Source organism: Salvelinus alpinus, chromosome 2, assembly GCF_045679555.1.
Source record: "Salvelinus alpinus chromosome 2, SLU_Salpinus.1, whole genome shotgun sequence".
NCBI lineage: Eukaryota > Metazoa > Chordata > Actinopteri > Salmoniformes > Salmonidae > Salvelinus > Salvelinus alpinus.
Window position 1 is genome coordinate 126,373,421 of NC_092087.1, and position 13,927 is coordinate 126,387,347.

At 45.5% G+C, this 13,927-nt stretch overlaps 1 protein-coding gene across 2 annotated transcripts in view; it reads right to left on the reverse strand.

Annotated features, from left to right (window-relative positions):
• Positions 1-668: 668 nt before the first annotated feature.
• Positions 669-13,927, reverse strand: part of LOC139568670 (alpha-1,6-mannosylglycoprotein 6-beta-N-acetylglucosaminyltransferase B-like) — a 203,542-nt gene continuing 190,283 nt past the window's right edge. For both annotated transcript variants that reach the window (XM_071390666.1, XM_071390665.1), the window contains 6 exons: positions 10,307-10,465; positions 9,589-9,735; positions 9,292-9,408; positions 4,242-4,316; positions 2,479-2,765; positions 669-1,760 (listed from right to left, as the gene is read on the reverse strand). In XM_071390666.1, the coding sequence (XP_071246767.1) occupies positions 1,562-1,760; positions 2,479-2,765; positions 4,242-4,316; positions 9,292-9,408; positions 9,589-9,735; positions 10,307-10,465 (984 nt within the window). In that variant the 3' untranslated portion in view covers positions 669-1,561. The remainder of the gene's footprint in view (positions 1,761-2,478; positions 2,766-4,241; positions 4,317-9,291; positions 9,409-9,588; positions 9,736-10,306; positions 10,466-13,927) is intronic.

Genomic DNA, 13,927 nt, shown 5'->3' on the forward strand with positions numbered 1-13,927 from the left:
TTCAATAGATATATAGTACACAGCAATCGATATACACTATGAAGATTATACCCCTTACGACACACAGTACATCTGACAGTACATCCAATACCATAGACATCCACTGTTATGGACCACTATCGTCACTACCATAGATGTCAACCTCCATAGACCTATCAGAGGAAAACCATTGCACTCTCCCAAAGGATTCCTACTTGGCGTAAAAACAGTTTGCTCCAAGACTCCATAGACTTGTAAGGTATAATTGTATGTACAGTGTGTACAGTATGTTTCATATTCGGCTTCTTAGTAGAGGCCAGCTACTATCCTACTATGAGCATTGGACTGGTACATTAAGGGTCATGTTGGATCACCCACTCACTTCCCAAGGTAAGCACAAGTGTTGTGAACGCTGGCCTCAGAAGTGCATGTCTGGTCTGGAAAACCAGAAAGCAGAACAGATATCTGATTTCCTCCCCCCTCCAACGCAACATATCGACAGTCTCATCCCCTGCTTCTGGCTGTGGAGGAGTGGAAGATCAAACATCTCTTATATCTCTCTTTCTCGTGGATGGATGGGCAGGGGAGGACAGGAGGGAAATGGTAAATGAGCAGCCGGAGATGAAAGAAACCAAAATATTTACGAGCCATGACAAGACCGACAACAAAACGACAGTGACGCTTTGATCTCGTTTTAACTTTCCGTTTTTATTTTTTATTTCCGTCACAAAACCGCCGAAAGGTTCTCAAAAATCCTCTGTTCTCGCAGTAGCAGGGGTCAAAACGTTTGCTTTATTCAAAAATAAGCTTTAATCTGTTTTAGTCCATTTTAGCGCAACAGAGCTGATTGCATTGACTCCGTTGGCAGTCAGGGTTATCTTAGTCGCACAAAAGAAACATTTCATCTTTAAAAGGAGGAGAGAGTCTGAGTGTCCATCATCCATTGTCAAAGCGCAGAGCCAAAGAGAGGAGGGGAGAGGAGATTGGTTATTGACCCGAAGTTGGCGTTCCACTCAAAGGTCCCGTTTTCTAGGACACGTTTTCTCCCCCGGGTCAATTACTCTCTTAACTCCCTGGTCTTGGAGGGTTAAAGTCAAATTATTGATATTGTAGCAGCAAATCAATGATCTTCCGGTCAGTGGGTCTCCTCTAGGTAATAGTTAGGTAGCTAGCTAGATGGCAATATAGCCGTTTCTCTATTACTGTGTATTGCTGTGGCCACATGGTGAACGGTTATACTCGTTGCAATATAGTCCAGCACATCTCTCTTAGGCCAGTGAGGAGCTTTGAGGCAAACCATCCATAGGCTCATATCAGATTTTTTTTTGTCCATTTAGAAACCAAGGAAGGATGGGTGGGTGGGGGGGGGGGGGGGGTGACTATGGGACAGGATAGCTCAAACCAAGTCTTTCAGTAGGGGGGTCCTTCTGCTTTAGCCACCCCCTCTCCTAGCATCATAACCAGGGCCGGTTCATTTCATAGTTTATAGTCTACAATTCATAGGCTATAACTAGAGCGTCTGGAGTTGTTCCTAGCCACTTAGCTGGGTTAGGCATTCATTGGAAAAACTCCTGGCCCCACCTCATAAGCAGTCTCGGCAGAGGGCAACCTGGCCGCGGCGGTAGTCCCGGCAGGGGCAGAGGCGGCGGTACTTGGGGCTGAGGCCGGCACAGCTGTAGAGGAGGGGGTCCTTCTGGAGGCCGCACTCCCGGCGTAGGACGGAGAAGGCCGGGAACACGTGGTTGACCTCCGCCTCCACCACCTCACACTGCACCTCTAACCTGGTGGGGGGAGGGGAGTGGAATGTTTGATGAATGGAGGGGGATGGGGTGATGCATAGAGGGTGTTTGATTGAGCGATACAGAGAGAAAGAGAGAGAGAAAGAGAGTCCAAGAGCGGAGGGGGAGGACGAAAAGGGGGAAGAGATGGAAGGGGGAACCGAGGGGGAGAGAGAGAGAGACAGACGGAGAAACAGAGAGAGACGCAGACAGAGACGCAGACACAGAGAGAGACAGGCATGAAGTTAAAAAGGAACCCAAGATAAAGAAAGGAAAAATACGTCGAGCAGGATGGGTGATGAAGAGAAAGACAAGGTGAAAGGGAAAGATAAGAGGAGGAAGAGTTGACGTTGCTGTGACACTCTTATCGTCTTCCGCTGTCACTACAGATCTCTAGATGGCGCCGACAAACCACCTGACATCACTGAGAAGACTTTGAACCTGACATCCTTGCTGTAGCTGGTTGAGTATTACGCCCACAGACAGCCCTTAGGGAACTAACCACTGTATGGTAACATTTGAGTGGTGGGGTGGTTAGAGGTCAGAGAGCATTGTGCATGCTTGTATGATTGTTAGTGACGTGTAGTGATTGTGTGTTTCGAATGTCTGCATATGTGTGTGTGTGGCTGTTAGAAACGTATGTCCAATGTGTGTGTGTGTGTGTGTGTGTGTGTAGGAATATGGCTTAATATGAAAACAGGTGTGCCAAGCTGCCACTCACCCGCGGAGGGCCTCCCTGTTATTGACGAAGCGGAACAACGCGGGCTCACACACCAGGTTGTCACGCTGGCACGCCTCCACACACGACTGGCCCTCCTGGGACGCCAGCAGCCTCAGGGAGCTGAGGGGGGGCCAGGCAGGGGGGGTGTTGGCGTTGGGGGCCCAGGTTAGGGCACTGGAGTTGGGCAGCAGGACAAATTGAGGCCCAGGGCTAGCCGGACTACTAAGCCCCAGCTTGGAGGAGGAGGAGTTGGCCGGAGGGAAGGGGGCCTCGGGGGCGCAGAAGTCCTGGAGGGAGAGGAGAGAGAGGGGATGTTGAACAACACAACACATAGGTAGTCTCTCGTGCTACCACGCACAGGAGATTTGTTTCTGGGTGCCGAGATTCCATTATACAGAATGTGGTATTTTTGTTGACGGTGCAAATGCACGCACAGACGCCAAGTTAGCTACGCACATCCACATGCACGAATTGTCACTCCCGCACTACACAAACACGAAAGCCAACACAAATCAAAGCCCGCTGACACTTTTGCCTTTAGCTGTGAATAGATCTACATTTCCAAACACTTCAGGGCATCGCGGGACAGAAATACAAAATAAACAGCCGTTTCTCTAACCTCCTCTATACTGCACATCACTCTAAATAATCTGCCATCAATCCTTCACCTATTCCCTGACAAAACTCATCTGGGTCCAACAGCACCAGAGAGATAACTCGTTTCGAAACATGAAAGAGAACCGTTTTGACATATCAGCCCGACAGTTTTAATAGCAGTTCTGACTGGCAATTTGTCAGACACATTAAACAGATTAGAGCAGAAATATCAGAGTCTGATCGTGACAGTTCTGTCCGTGTCGGTCCTACTAAGGTCTGAGAGGAGTCAGCGAATAAGAGTGACCCGGCTCAATGTATTTCACTGGTTTGTGACCCACTGACACCGTCCCCGGTCAGAGGGGAATACGCAGCCGAAGAGTAAACACACACAGGAACTTTATTTAAACACACTGAGGAAGATAAACACGGGGATGGTTCTGTAATGGAAACAGAGAGGTTATGAATATTCTATACAGTAGATAAATACACGGGGCTGAAGAGATATTTTCAGAGTACGATAGAATGGGATGTGGGACTGTATCTAACAATGACCCAATAAACATGTATTACATAGTAACATTAGATTAATGACTAGCATGGCAGTGGTCCTGTGTGGCTCAGTTGGTAGAGCATGGTGCTTGCAACGTCAGCGATGTGGGTTCGATTCCCACAGGGGACCAGTACGAAACGATATGCACGCGCTAAGTCGCTCTGAATAACAGCGTCCGCTAAATGACTTAAGTAAAAATAATGTCAAGGACCGTGTATTTACACAAATAGTAGGCTATTGCACAGAAACACACAAGAGCACCCCCCCGGGTACACATTTTGGTTTCGCCCTAGCACTTCACAGCTGATTCAACCTGATTCAACCAACGCATCATCAAGCTTTGATGATTTGAATCAGCTGTGTAGTGCTAGGGTGAAACCAAAACGTGAAACCGGGGGTAGGGGACCGGGTTTGGGAAACCCGGGTCTAGTCCACAATGAGAATCGGTGTTGATTAGTGACCTCTCCAGGTTGATTACAGACAGAGGTGAGTTAGTGTGTGTGGTAGGAAGGCATTTATGATAATTTGTTTTGGGACAAACAGACACGGTTGAGTGCCTGCATGTATGTATGCTTATGTGTGTGTGTGTGTGTGTGTGTGTGCACGGTGAACCTACCTGATGCTGTATGTAGGCGTGGACCCTCTCCAGCATTCCCTCGCAGGTGTACTCATAGGGTAGGTATGGCTCGACCTGCAAAGACACACACCCACACACCCAGATTCCCACAGATCAGAACATTTCCACAGAATGCGTTGCCAGGCAACCAGCATAACACCACTAAATGACCATATTTTCCAAATTTCAATATTGTTTGGCCTGTTTCCCCATCGTTCATCCTAATTGCAATAAATAGCCACAAATGGCACCTAATTCCTTACACAGTGCACTACATAGGGTGCCATTTGGGAAGCATCGTGGCCATTTTGAAGTGGGTTTGGCTTAATTGCAGTGGGTGACTTGTGTGTAAGTCATTTTGTTGTGTCCCAAATGGCAGCCTATTCCCTACATAGTGCACTGCTTTTGATCAAAGCCCGATGGGTCCTTCTGGAGGCATGATGGGTATAGGATGCAATTTGGGACGCACTCGTTTGCATAGCTATTCATTTGCATCGACGTTCATAGCTATTCAACAAAAGGGTCACCGTTGATTTGTCGGATTAAAGAATATCAACATGGCTGTAATTCATCAAAATACTAATTCTTTCTCTCTCTAGCTGAGGCAAAACACACCCACATACCGACTTGAAACTGTAAATGAAACTAAACTCAATAAACTAACTGGAAATGAGCTTCTTGATCTAAATGGAAATTACAAAAATGATCTGAAAACGGAAACAGATTGTCTTATATTATAGTTCCCCATTTTAATTTATTAGGACCATGTAACAATGTGGATCCGACCATTCAATTCTTGTGGGCCGGCTAAGGAGTATTGGTGTCTCTGAGGGGTCTTTGGCCTGGTTTGCAACTACCTCTCTCAAAGAGTGCAGTGTATAAAGTCAGAAAATCTGCTGTCTCAGCCACTGCCTGTCACCAAGGGAGTACCCCAAGGCTCGATCCTATGCCCCACGCTCTTCTCAATTTACATCAACAACATAGCTCAGGCAGTAGGAAGCTCTCTCATCCATTTATTTGCAGATGATACAGTCTTATACTCAGCTGGCCGCTCCCCGGATTTTGTGTTAAATGCTCAACAACAACGCTTTCTTAGTGTCCAACAAGCTTTCTCTACCCTTAACTTTGTTCTGAACACCTCCAAAACAAAGGTCACGTGGCTTGGTAAGAAGAATGCCCCTCTCCCCACAGGTGTGATTACTACCTCTGAGGGTTTAAAGCTTGAGGTAGTCACCTCTACAAGTACTTGGGAGTATGGCTAGACGGTACACTGTCCTCTCAGCACATATCAAAGCTGCAGGCTAAAGTTAAATCTAGGCTTGATTTCCTCTATCTTAATCTCTCCTCTTTCACCCCAGCTGCCGAACTAACTCTGATTCAAATGACCATCCTTCCCATGCTAGATTACGGAGACATAATTTATAGATCAGCAGGTAAGGGTGCTGGAGCGGCTAGATGTTATTTACCGTTTCAGCCATCAGATTTGCCACCAACGCTCCTTATAGGACACATCACTGCACTCTATACTCTTCTGTAAACTGGTCATCTCTGTATACCCGTCACAAGACCCACTGGTTGATGCTTATTTATAAAACCCTCTTAGGCCTCACTCCCCCCTATCTGAGATATCTACTGCAGCCCTCCTCCTCCACATACAACACCTGTTCTGCCAGTCACATTCTGTTAAAGGTCCCCAAAGCACACACATCCCTGGGTCGCTCCTCTTTTCATTTCGCTGCAGCTAGCGACTGGAACGAGCTGCAACAAACACTCAAACTGGACACTTTTATCTCAATCTCTTGGACACTCTTACTGACAGTTGTGGTTGCTTTGTGTGATGTATTGTTGTCTCTACCTTCTTGCCCTTTGTGCTGTTGTCTGTGCCCAATAATGTTTGTACCATGTTTTGTGCTGCTCCCATGTTGTGTTGCTACCATGTTGTTGTTATGTTGTGTTGCTACCATGCTGTGTTGTCATGTGTTGCTGCCTTGCTATGTTGTTGTCTTTGGTCTCTCTTTATGTAGTGTTGTCTCTCTTGTCCTTTTCTTTATTTTGAATTTATAATCCCAGCCCAGGTCCACGCAGGAGGCCTTTTGCCTTTTGGTAGGCCATCATTGTAAATAAGAATTTGTTCTTAACTGGTTTGCCTAGTTAAATAAAGTTTAGATAAAATAAAAATGATTATAAAATGATTACTATTATAATACCAGGATTGTGTGTTTTCTTTTTAGCACGAGCGACTGAATACAGTATTACTTAACTGGATGTCCCTTTGGAACCAAGTGTCTCTGATAATATAATGTAATATTTCAAGGAAATACATTTTTGATTAAGCACAAATAGTTATGTTAAACTTTTCCATTAGGAATACGTGGAGCCTGAACGTACAGACTACATATTAATAATGTATTCCCTCCAGTTTTAACAGTATATCACGTATCTAATGTTCCAAATCTCACTTGTAAACGTTACATCACTCAGTAAATCATGTTTTAATACAAAATGTTTAACTGCATGTGAAATCGGACTTTTCCAATTTCAAATAAAGAATAGCAAATGTGTAGAGAGGATGTATGAAAAAAGTTACACATCACAAATCTGATCAAAACATAACACTTTATGAATCATGTATATAAACTAGCACAGAAATATGCCTCACAACATTTGCTTTGGTCTAAGCAGAGAGAGGCACAGTCTTGACCTCCCTCATTTCCTCCCTCCCTCCCTCCCTCACTGCCTCCCATTTATTAAAGAGGGATAAATATGAGAACAACAGGTCAGTGGGATGGACAGAATGAGAAAGGGGGAACATAGAGAGAGCGAGAGAGAGAGAGAGTGAAAGAGAGAGACAGAGCAAGAGAGAGACAGAAAGAGAAATGGATATGGATTTATGTGAACATGAAGAAGTGTCAGCCAGAAGAGATTGCTTGGTCTGCATGGCTGAGCATGTGGAGCCGCCCTGGACAGAGAGCCAGCCCACAGACAAACAGGGGGAGTGTGCAGTCTCCAGTGAGGGGTGAAGTGGCCCATCAGCCATCTATCACTGGAGTGACAGACAGGCAGACAGACAGACAGATGGATAAACAGACAGGGCAGCCATCTCTCAGTGGAATGACAGACAGACAGGGCAGCCATCTTTCAGTGGAGTGACAGACAGACAGACAGACAGACAGGCAGGCAGGCAGACAGGCAGGCAGACAGACAGAGAGTAAGCGCTGGGGCACTAAGCTATGGCATGTCTGACAAGACACAGCAGACAGCAGGAGAGTGGAGAACACACACACATTTAGAGACACACAGACACACAAAATCACACACACACAAACAACACAGCCTTATAGAGGCATTTTAATCGGCATGTTTGACCTCTTGCTCAACTTCTCTCAACCTCTCACACTCCCTGTAGCCTCAAGCTGACTGCAGGTTCCCATTAAGCCACATTTACTGCTAATTACTCCTTGGCTGTGGACACACTGTTTCCCAGTAGCATACACCACTGTCCTAGGTCAAATCATTGCAGATAGTGCTTCTTCATATGGAGCTTCCGGAGGTGCACTTGGACCATGTTAGTTTGTTGGTGATGTGGACACCAAGGGACTTGAAACTCTCAACCTGCTCCACTACAGCCCTGTCAATGAGAATGGGGGCGTCCTCGGTCCTCTTTTTCCTGTAGTCCACAATTATCTCCTTTGTCTTGATCACGTTGAGGGAGAGGTTGTTGTCCTTGCACCACACGGTCAGGTCTCTGTCACATCGGCTGCGTCACAGATACTTGCCAGACGAGCATCAGAGCCGGTGTAGTACGATTCAATCTTAGTCCTGTATTGATGCTTTGTCTGTTTGATGGTTCGTTGGTGGGCATAGCGGGTTTGTTATAAGCTTCCCGGTTAGAGTCCCACTCCTTGAAAGCGGCAGCTCTAGCCTTTAGCTCAGTGCGGATATTGCCTGTAATCCATGGCTTCTGGTTGGGGTATGTACAGTACGTACGGACACTGTGGGGACGACGTCATCGATGTACTTATTGATGAAGCAAGTGACTGATGTGGTGTACTCTTCAATGCTATTGGAGGAATCCCGGAACATATTCCAGTCTGTGCTAGCAAAACAGTCCTGTAGCTTAGCATCTGCTTCATCTGATCACTTTTTTATTGATCTAGTCACTGCTTTAATTTTTGCTTGTAAGCGGGAATCAGGAGTATAGAATTATGGTCAGATTTGCCAAATGGAGGACGAGGTAGAGCTTTGTATGTGTCTCTGTGTGTGGAGTAAAGGTGGTCCAGAGTTTTTTCTCCTCTGGTTGCACATTTAACAGGCTGATAGAAATTTGGTAAAGCGGATTTAAGTTTCCCTGCATTAAAGTCCCCGGCTACTAGGAGCGCCGCCGCCTGGGTGAGCGTTTTCTTGTTTGCTTATGGCGGAATACAGCTCATTCAATGCTGTCTTAGTGCCAGCCTCTGACTGTGGTGGCATGTAAACAGCTATGAAAAATACAGATGAAAACTCTTTCGGTAGATAGTGTGGTCTACAGCTTATCATGAGATACTCTCCCTCAGGCGAGCAATAGCTTGTGCACCAGCTGTTATTTACAAAAATACATATTCCGCTGCTCCTTGTCTTACCAGACGCCACTGTTCTATCCTGCCGGTACAGCGTATAACCAGCCAGCTGTATGTCGATAGTGTCGTCATTCAGCCACGCATAAGATATTAGAGTTTTGAATGTCTCGTTTGGTAGTTTAATCTTGCGCGTACGTCATCGATTTTATTCTCCAAAGATTGCACGTTTGCTAGCAGAATGGAAGGAAGTGGGGTTAATTCGATCGCCTACGAATTCTCAGAAGGCAACCCGCCCTTTGGCCCCTTTTTCTCCGCCTCCTCTTCACGCAAATCACGGGGATCTGGGCCTGTTCCCGAGAAAGCAGTATATCGTTTGCGTCGGGCTCGTCAGACTCGTTATATGGTTGTACAATCCTTCCCTGGTGCAACATAGTGTGTTTGGTCACTGCCAAAGAAACCAATGAGTCAAGAAATACATCATGAAATAACTGTACCTTGGTACTCATGATCTCTCTGATGGCGGCGTCAAACTCCTGGGAGTTGTTGTAGTCTACTGTCATGACGTGGGGCCGCCCGATGTACTGCTCTGCATATGGGTGCTGGGACGACACCTGAGAGGGGTGGAGTATAGAATTAGTAGAACATTCCAGTTTAAAGCAATATTCTGTGAGGTATGAGTGGCACATTTGGTGTACAATCGGGAATGTTGGTAGTTTGTTGAATTTCATTGGTTCATTTTCAATTGAAGAGTGGTACAGTACTAGATACGGTGTTGACCAATGGGAGCTCACCTCTCTAGACGTTGGCTTGCCTCTGAAGAACTCGTGATTGAGCGAGCTGTGGGGTGGGTGGAACTTGGGCTGCAGGTAGATGCACCCATTGGCTATGGCCTCCAGAGGGGCGGGCCCTTCGTAGGGGAAACCAAACCCGATGAAGAGCTGGTGGAGGAGTCGAAGATGATACTAGTTAGGATAACCATCAGTTATTTTATTAATGCTTGCCAATTGAAAATGCTGCCATTTACAGATATACCAGGGACTGGAAGGTAACTGTGTGTTGGCCTTGCGTAGATGCTGTTGTGGTTAGTGCTGGTGCAACAGTAGTGTGTGTGGAACTAGTGTGTGTGTGTGTTGTGTGTGTGTATTATGTGTGCGTGCATGGTGCCTGAATGTGTTTGCGCATGTACAGATGTAGGATCTTAATTTGAGCCAGTTTGCTCCAGCATGAAAATAATCCTGCAGCAACAGGAAATGTGAATTATTATGTGGATTATAATGAATGGACATTGTTTGTAGGGGTTGATACATTTTCCGTAACTGAAAATCAAGTCTGAATTTCAAAGTGGAAATTACAAACTTAAGAAGCCTTTTTAAATCTCAAATACACTTACATTTCCTGCATTGCAGGAAAGTTATCCTGCAACAGGGTGATCCAATTAAGATCCCGCATCTGTAGTGTGTTACCTCTTGTGTATGTTGTGTATGGTCTAGTGTGTGTGTGTTCCAGTACCTTGGCCTTGCGGAGCAGCGTCTGCAACTCGTGCTGGGGCAGCAGGCCGTGGTTTTTGACGTAGGCAGGCACCTCGGGGGGGCGCTGGGTCTCGTAGTACACCGTCCCGTGGACCTCCATGTACCTGTGGAGGATCTGGAGAAAACCCTCCTTACCCTGCTGATAGACAAGGAGCAGGGAAGAGAGAAAGAATGTAAGAAAGTGAATGGGGAGTTGGTGAGCGAGGAGAGGAAGTGGGACGGTGGAAAATGTCATGAGTGAGTGAGAAAGGAAAGGGAGAGAGTGAGTGGGTTGAGTTTGAGGGAGAAAGTGGAGGAGCAAGTGCGATGGGAGAGGGTGAGGTACGGAGGGAGCGAGAGACAGAGAGGGCAAGAGAGATGGAGAGAGAATGAGGGAGGTAGAGATGGAGAGCAAAGGAAGGAGTGAGAGATGGAGAGGGAAGAAAGGAGGGAGAGATGGAGAGGGTAGGAGGTAGAGAGAGATGGAGAGGGAAGGAGGGAGAGATGGAGAGGTAAGGAGAGAGGGAGAGATGGAGAGGGAAGGAAGGAGGGAGATGAGAGGGAAGGAGGTAGAGAGAGATGGAGAGGGAAGGATGGAGGGGAGAGCTGGAGAAGGAAGGAAGGAGGGAGATGAGAGGGAAGGAGGTAGAGCGAGATGGAGAGGGAAGGAGAGAGAGAGAATGACGTGATTAGAGGTGATGTGTTAATGGCTATGTGTGGGGTTGTTTATGAGTGTACATATACGTGGCAATGAGTGTGTGTGTGTGTGTGTGTGTTAGTGTGTGTGTACGCGTGATAATGCACTATGAGTGTTTATGTGTGTGTGTATGAGTGGTTGTGAATTCACTGAGTGAGTGTGTGTGTGCTGTGTGAACATTAGCATCTTCACACAGAGAGAGGCAAAGCCATTGCCTGTTAGTGAGCGCAGGGCATTTAATGTGACAGACCCCTTTAGAAAACTCAAAGACACACACAGTGCCGCACTGCCGTGGGCCGTCAATATGAATGAGGTGAGGTGCTAGGGATCTGGCATGGTTTCCTGCACACGTGCGCACACACACACACACACACACCCTTTCTCTCAATCCCTCTCTATCTCATCACACACATTTGGCCCCTAGCGTCTCTTCCCGGCGCCAGAGAGCGAGGCGTCCATGTAAGGACGCAGGGAAAAAACACTGGCAGACTGCCAGTACCACCCCAGGCACCCAGAGGGCAGCAGCAGCAGAGCACAGCATTAGCCAGCCTGTGACAGCCGGTTCCACTCATCTCCTTACTGGCTGCTATGACATCCCTCTCCCTGACCTATCTGTGGAGCTCTCACACGTCTCTACCTATCTGATTGGTTTATTCAGTGGTTTATTCGGATGCCCATTGGCTTTTGCTGAAGCATCAGCTACTCTTCCTGGGTTCCACAAAAACACAAAACATGACGGGTAACAAAACACCGATACACTGATGGACAAGGACAGTCACAAACATTTCATCTACAACAATAAACAAACAATAATACAAAATAAATAATAATAATTGTATGAACGTGTGTGTTAGAGTGTGTCTGTGGGTGTGTCTTCATAGTCCCGCCGTTCCATCATGCAGTAATGGGGCCTTAGGAGTACAGACTATAAAACAGCAAGCCTGCCCATACATTGAAATGAATAGATTATGCCCATACATTGAAATTAATAGATTATGCCTATACATTGAAATGAATAGGTTATGCCCGTACATTGAAATGAAAAGATTATGCCCGTACATTTAAATGAATAGGTTATGCCCGTACATTGAAATGAATAGATTGTGCCCATACATTGAAATGAATAGATTGTGCCCATACATTGAAATGAATAGATTGTGTCCATACATTGAAATGAATAGATTATGCCCATGCATTGAAATGAATAGATTATGCCCATACATTGAAATGCATAGATTATGCCCATACATTGAAATGAATAGATTATGCTCATACATTGAAATGAATAGGTTATGCCTGTACATTCTCTGCTGCCAATGACTGGAACGAACTACAAAAATCTCTGAAACTGGAAACACTTATCTCCCTCACTAGCTTTAAGCACCAGCTGTCAGAGCAGCTCATAGATTACTGCACCTGTACATAGCCCATCTATAATTTAGCCCAAACAACTACCTCTTTACCTACTGTATTTATTTATTTATTTTGCTCCTTTGCACCCCATTATTTCTGTCTCTACTTTGCGCTTTCTTCCACTGCAAACCAACCATTCCAGTGTTTTTATTTTTTATTTTACTTGCTGTGTTGTATTTACTTCGCCACCATGGCCTTTTTATATTTTTATTTATTTATACATATATTTGTTTGCCTTCACCTCCCTTATCTCACCTCACTTGCTCACATTGTATATAGACTTATTTTTTTTCACTGTATCATTGACTATATGTTTGTTTTACTCCATGTGTAACTATGTGTTGTTGTATGTGTCGAACTGCTTTGCTTTATCTTGGCCAGGTCGCAATTGTAAATGAGAACGTGTTCTCAATTTGCCTACCTGGTTAAATAAAGGTTAAATAAAATAAAAAAAATAAAATAAACATTGAAATGAATAGGTTATGCCTGTACATTGAAATGAATAGGTTGTGCCTGTACATTGAAATTAATAGATTGTGCCCATACATTGAAATGAATAGGTTATGCCCGTACATTGAAATGAATAGATTGCGCCCATACATTGAAATGAATAGATTGTGCCCATCCATTGAAATGAATAGATTGTCCCCATACATTGAAATGAATAGATTATGCCCATACATTGAAATGAATAGATTATGCCCATACATTGAAATGAATAGATTATAAATAGGGAGTACACATATCTATTGTGGCATACAAGCAAACCACATCTATGCACAATAACAGATGTGCTTTCTGGCTGATTCTATACAGTGCATTCACGTGCCGAAGCAACAGTACGTCTTTCTTCTGAGAGGCACAACCGTTAAACCCAACAGTGCATCTTAAGTGGATATGGAGGCTTTGGGTTTTTCGTGTGGGTGAGAGAAGTGCAAAGATGTTGACATAAAAGGGGATGCATTTTGAGGTGGTAGTTGTGTGAGAGTGTGTGTGAGTGCACTCGTGTGTGTGTGTGTTTGTGTGTGTGCGTCCATGCGCTTCGCCTGTGTGTGTTTAAACATGGGCACCCTTTCATAGCTAGCCTCCACGTCTGAAAAACAAAACAACCCCCCCCACCCCTCAATGTGAATCAACCACAGCCCAGGTCTACTTATTGACTTCCTGCTTCCTGGATGTTAAGAAGCTTACTGTATCCCTGTTCTATTGTGTGCTCGCCCTGTAGGCTGTGCTGTAATTGGTTGGCTGCTGCGATAGATGGTTTCCTCTGAGGATTTCCCCAGCCAATTAGGAGATTAGCCAACGCTCTGAGTGCACCAGACACTATGAATTAGAGCCAACGAAACAGAGAGAGAACCACACACACACAGACGCGCACACACGGATGTAACCCAGGCTTAGCCCAGGCTAGCTAATCCTTGACCTGGCTTGACTGGGCCAGACCCGGGCCACATTAGTAATGCTAATTATCTAACCCGGACTCTATTCTCAGGAATCAGTTCATATAGATCA